This window comes from Poecile atricapillus, chromosome 4 (genome assembly GCF_030490865.1).
Source record: "Poecile atricapillus isolate bPoeAtr1 chromosome 4, bPoeAtr1.hap1, whole genome shotgun sequence".
Classification (NCBI taxonomy): Eukaryota; Metazoa; Chordata; class Aves; order Passeriformes; family Paridae; genus Poecile; species Poecile atricapillus.
In genome coordinates this window covers 76,062,758-76,065,398 of record NC_081252.1, presented here as the reverse complement: position 1 = coordinate 76,065,398, position 2,641 = coordinate 76,062,758, and the positions used below count along the sequence as shown (strand labels likewise).

The following is a 2,641-nucleotide window of genomic DNA, read 5'->3' as shown; positions in this document are numbered from 1 at the left end:
GGGCTGGGCTGGGCTGGAGCAGGGACAGGAGCAGGGACAGGAGCAGGGACAGGGACAGGAGCAGGGACAGGAGCAGGGACAGGAGCAGGAGCAGGGACAGGAGCAGGAGCAGGGACAGGGACAGGAGCAGGGACAGGAGCAGGAACAGGAGCAGGAGCAGGAGCAGGAGCAGGGACAGGAGCAGGAGCAGGAGCAGGAGCAGGAACAGGAGCAGGGACAGGAACAGGAGCAGGAGCAGGGACAGGAGCAGGGACAGGAGCAGGGACAGGAACAGGGACAGGGACAGGAGCAGGGGAGCTGGGAGGGCTGTGGCTCAGCAGGGTTTGTCTGAGCCACCCCAGCCCCCCCGGGCAGAGCAGCCCAGGCCATTCCTTGGCTCCAGCCGAGGCAGACAGACTTTCTAAGATTATTTTTTTCCTAAACAATGTGGCTGGATTTGACTGCAGCACAGGGAGCAGCCACTGATGACTTAAGCCTGGATGACAACAGAACAAAAAATTAAAATCTGAAGATGCTGCAGAGAGGGGACGAGGCTGAACGAAAATGTCAAGGGTTGGGCCGCTCTGCCAAGCCAAATGCTGTCAGGGAGAGCTTGGATGGAATTATCTTCCCCAGCAAAGTTATTTACTTGGGAGTGGAAAAACAGGGCTCAGGGCTTTAGAGTTTTATAGGCTTGTTTTGGTTCCTGGTGCAGCGATCCAGGGCTTTGGCTGGAGGGAAGATGCAGTTATTGAGAAGACAAAAGGAAAGCAAAGGCTGGGAATTGCTGCTGGAGTCTGATGGGATCAGCTCACCCCGCCCGGCCCCGGGCGCTATCGCCCGAGGTATTTAATCAGCTCCATTAAATATAGCACGGAATCAGATTCCAGGAATAACTGCAGATAAGGGGGGGCACCATCCCAGCCTCCTTCTCCTCACCTCCTGCCAGGGCAGGAGCCAGGCCCTCCACCCCAGCACACGAGCTCATTTCCATGGGGAAACTGAGGCACGGACTGAGCCGTGCCGGGGAGCGGCTCCGGTGGAGTTTGGTGCCCCCATTTCAGAGCAAAGGAACAAATCCCAGAGCTTTTAATTCCCAAGGGGAGGAGGGCAGGGAGCTGCTGCCTGCCCCATCCCAGCTCTCTCCCAGGGCTCTGCTGGGGCTGGGCTTCGGCCACGGCCCAAAATTCCCCGTCAGGAGATTCAGGAGATGAGATTTAAGTTCCGATATTTTAAATTTCCCACTGTTTTGTTTATAGTTTTTGCTGGGAATCTGACAGACTCAGAGCACAGGGCCTCAAAACCCTAACTCAAATAAACCCAAATGTAGCTCAGAAAGGCTTTCCCACACCCCCCTCTCTTGATTTCCTGGAAAACGCAGATTGCCAGCCCTTTTTGGGAATGCTGTGGGGAGCGGCGCTGCTCTGGGATGTTGGCACGGGGAGCCCTGGGGCTGGGGGAGCCCCGGAGGAGCCCTGCAGAGCTCGGGGTCCTGGCGGAGCCGGCAGCTTTCCCTTCTCCTCTTTATCCAAACACAGCTTTGGCTCCCACCGCCCTCCCTGCTCCTCTCCCGGAGCCGCTGGAAAACTTCTCTCAGCAGCAAGAGAGAACCCGGCAAAGCTCGGAGGAGAAAAAATAACAACAAAAAAATGTGCTTTGGGTAGAGGAACATCAGCGCTGACTTCTTGGGGAAGGAAATGGGGATGAGGAAGAGGCTGCGGGCGGCCGAGGGGAGAGCGGCACCCCCCTGTCCTCCTCTGGCTCCCGTTAAAAAGCGACGGGAGCCCCTGGGGAAAATCAATCCTGCATTTCCTCACCCTCCGAACCAGCCACGTTCCACCCAGAGCCCGCACGGCAGCGCAAACCCCGAGCCCTGGGAGGGGGCTCTGGGGGGCTCCGGGCCGGTCCCGGGGCTCCGGGGGTGAGAACCGGGCCGGTCCCGGGGCTCCGGGGGTGAGAACCGGGCCGGTCCCGGGGCTCCGGGGGTGAGAACCGGGCCGGTCCCGGGGCTCCGGGGGTGAGAACCGGGCCGGTCCCGGGGCTCCGGGGGTGAGAACCGGGCCGGTCCCGGGGCTCCGGGGGTGAGAACCGGGCCGGTCCCGGGGCTCCGGGGGTGAGAACCGGGCCGGTCCCGGGACTCCGGGGGTGAGAACCGGGCCGGCCCCGGGGCTCTGGGGGGCTCCGGGCCGGCCCCGGGGCTCTGGGGGTGAGAACCGGGCCGGTCCCGGGGCTCTGGGGGTGAGAACCGGGCCGGTCCCGGTGCCCGATCCCAGCGGGACCCGCGGAACCGGCAGCGGAGCGGAGCGGCCGGGAGCGGGGTCTGGGGATACCGGGGGGGTTTGGGGATCCCGAGTGGGGTCCGGGGGTCTCAGGGGGTTTGGGGGGTCGCGGAAGCATTTGGAGGATCCCGGGGGGGGTCTGGGGGGTCCCGGGGGCACAGCGCAGCCCGGAGCCCCCATCCCATCCCCATCCCATCCCCATTCTCATCCCATTCCCACCCCATTCCCACCCCACCCCACGCCCGCACCGCCCCCGGCCCCTCACCTGCCGGTCCCGCCCGGCCCCGCGGGGGGAGCCCCAGCAGGACCCCCAGGAGGGCGAGGCGGAGCCCCCAGGCCTTGGGCGAGCCCCGGCGGGGCCCGGGGGGGCCCGGCCCGGCCAT

General features: G+C 64.2%; 1 protein-coding gene across 1 annotated transcript in view; it reads right to left on the bottom strand.

Moving 5' to 3' along the window:
- ADAM33 (ADAM metallopeptidase domain 33) overlaps window positions 1–2,641 on the bottom strand; it is a 29,180-nt gene extending 26,539 nt beyond the window's left edge. Inside the window, exons 1-2 of the mRNA XM_058838865.1 lie at window positions 2,524–2,641; window positions 1,797–2,211 (exon numbers count right to left, since the gene is read on the bottom strand). Coding sequence (XP_058694848.1) covers window positions 1,797–2,211; window positions 2,524–2,641 — 533 coding nt within the window. The remainder of the gene's footprint in view (window positions 1–1,796; window positions 2,212–2,523) is intronic.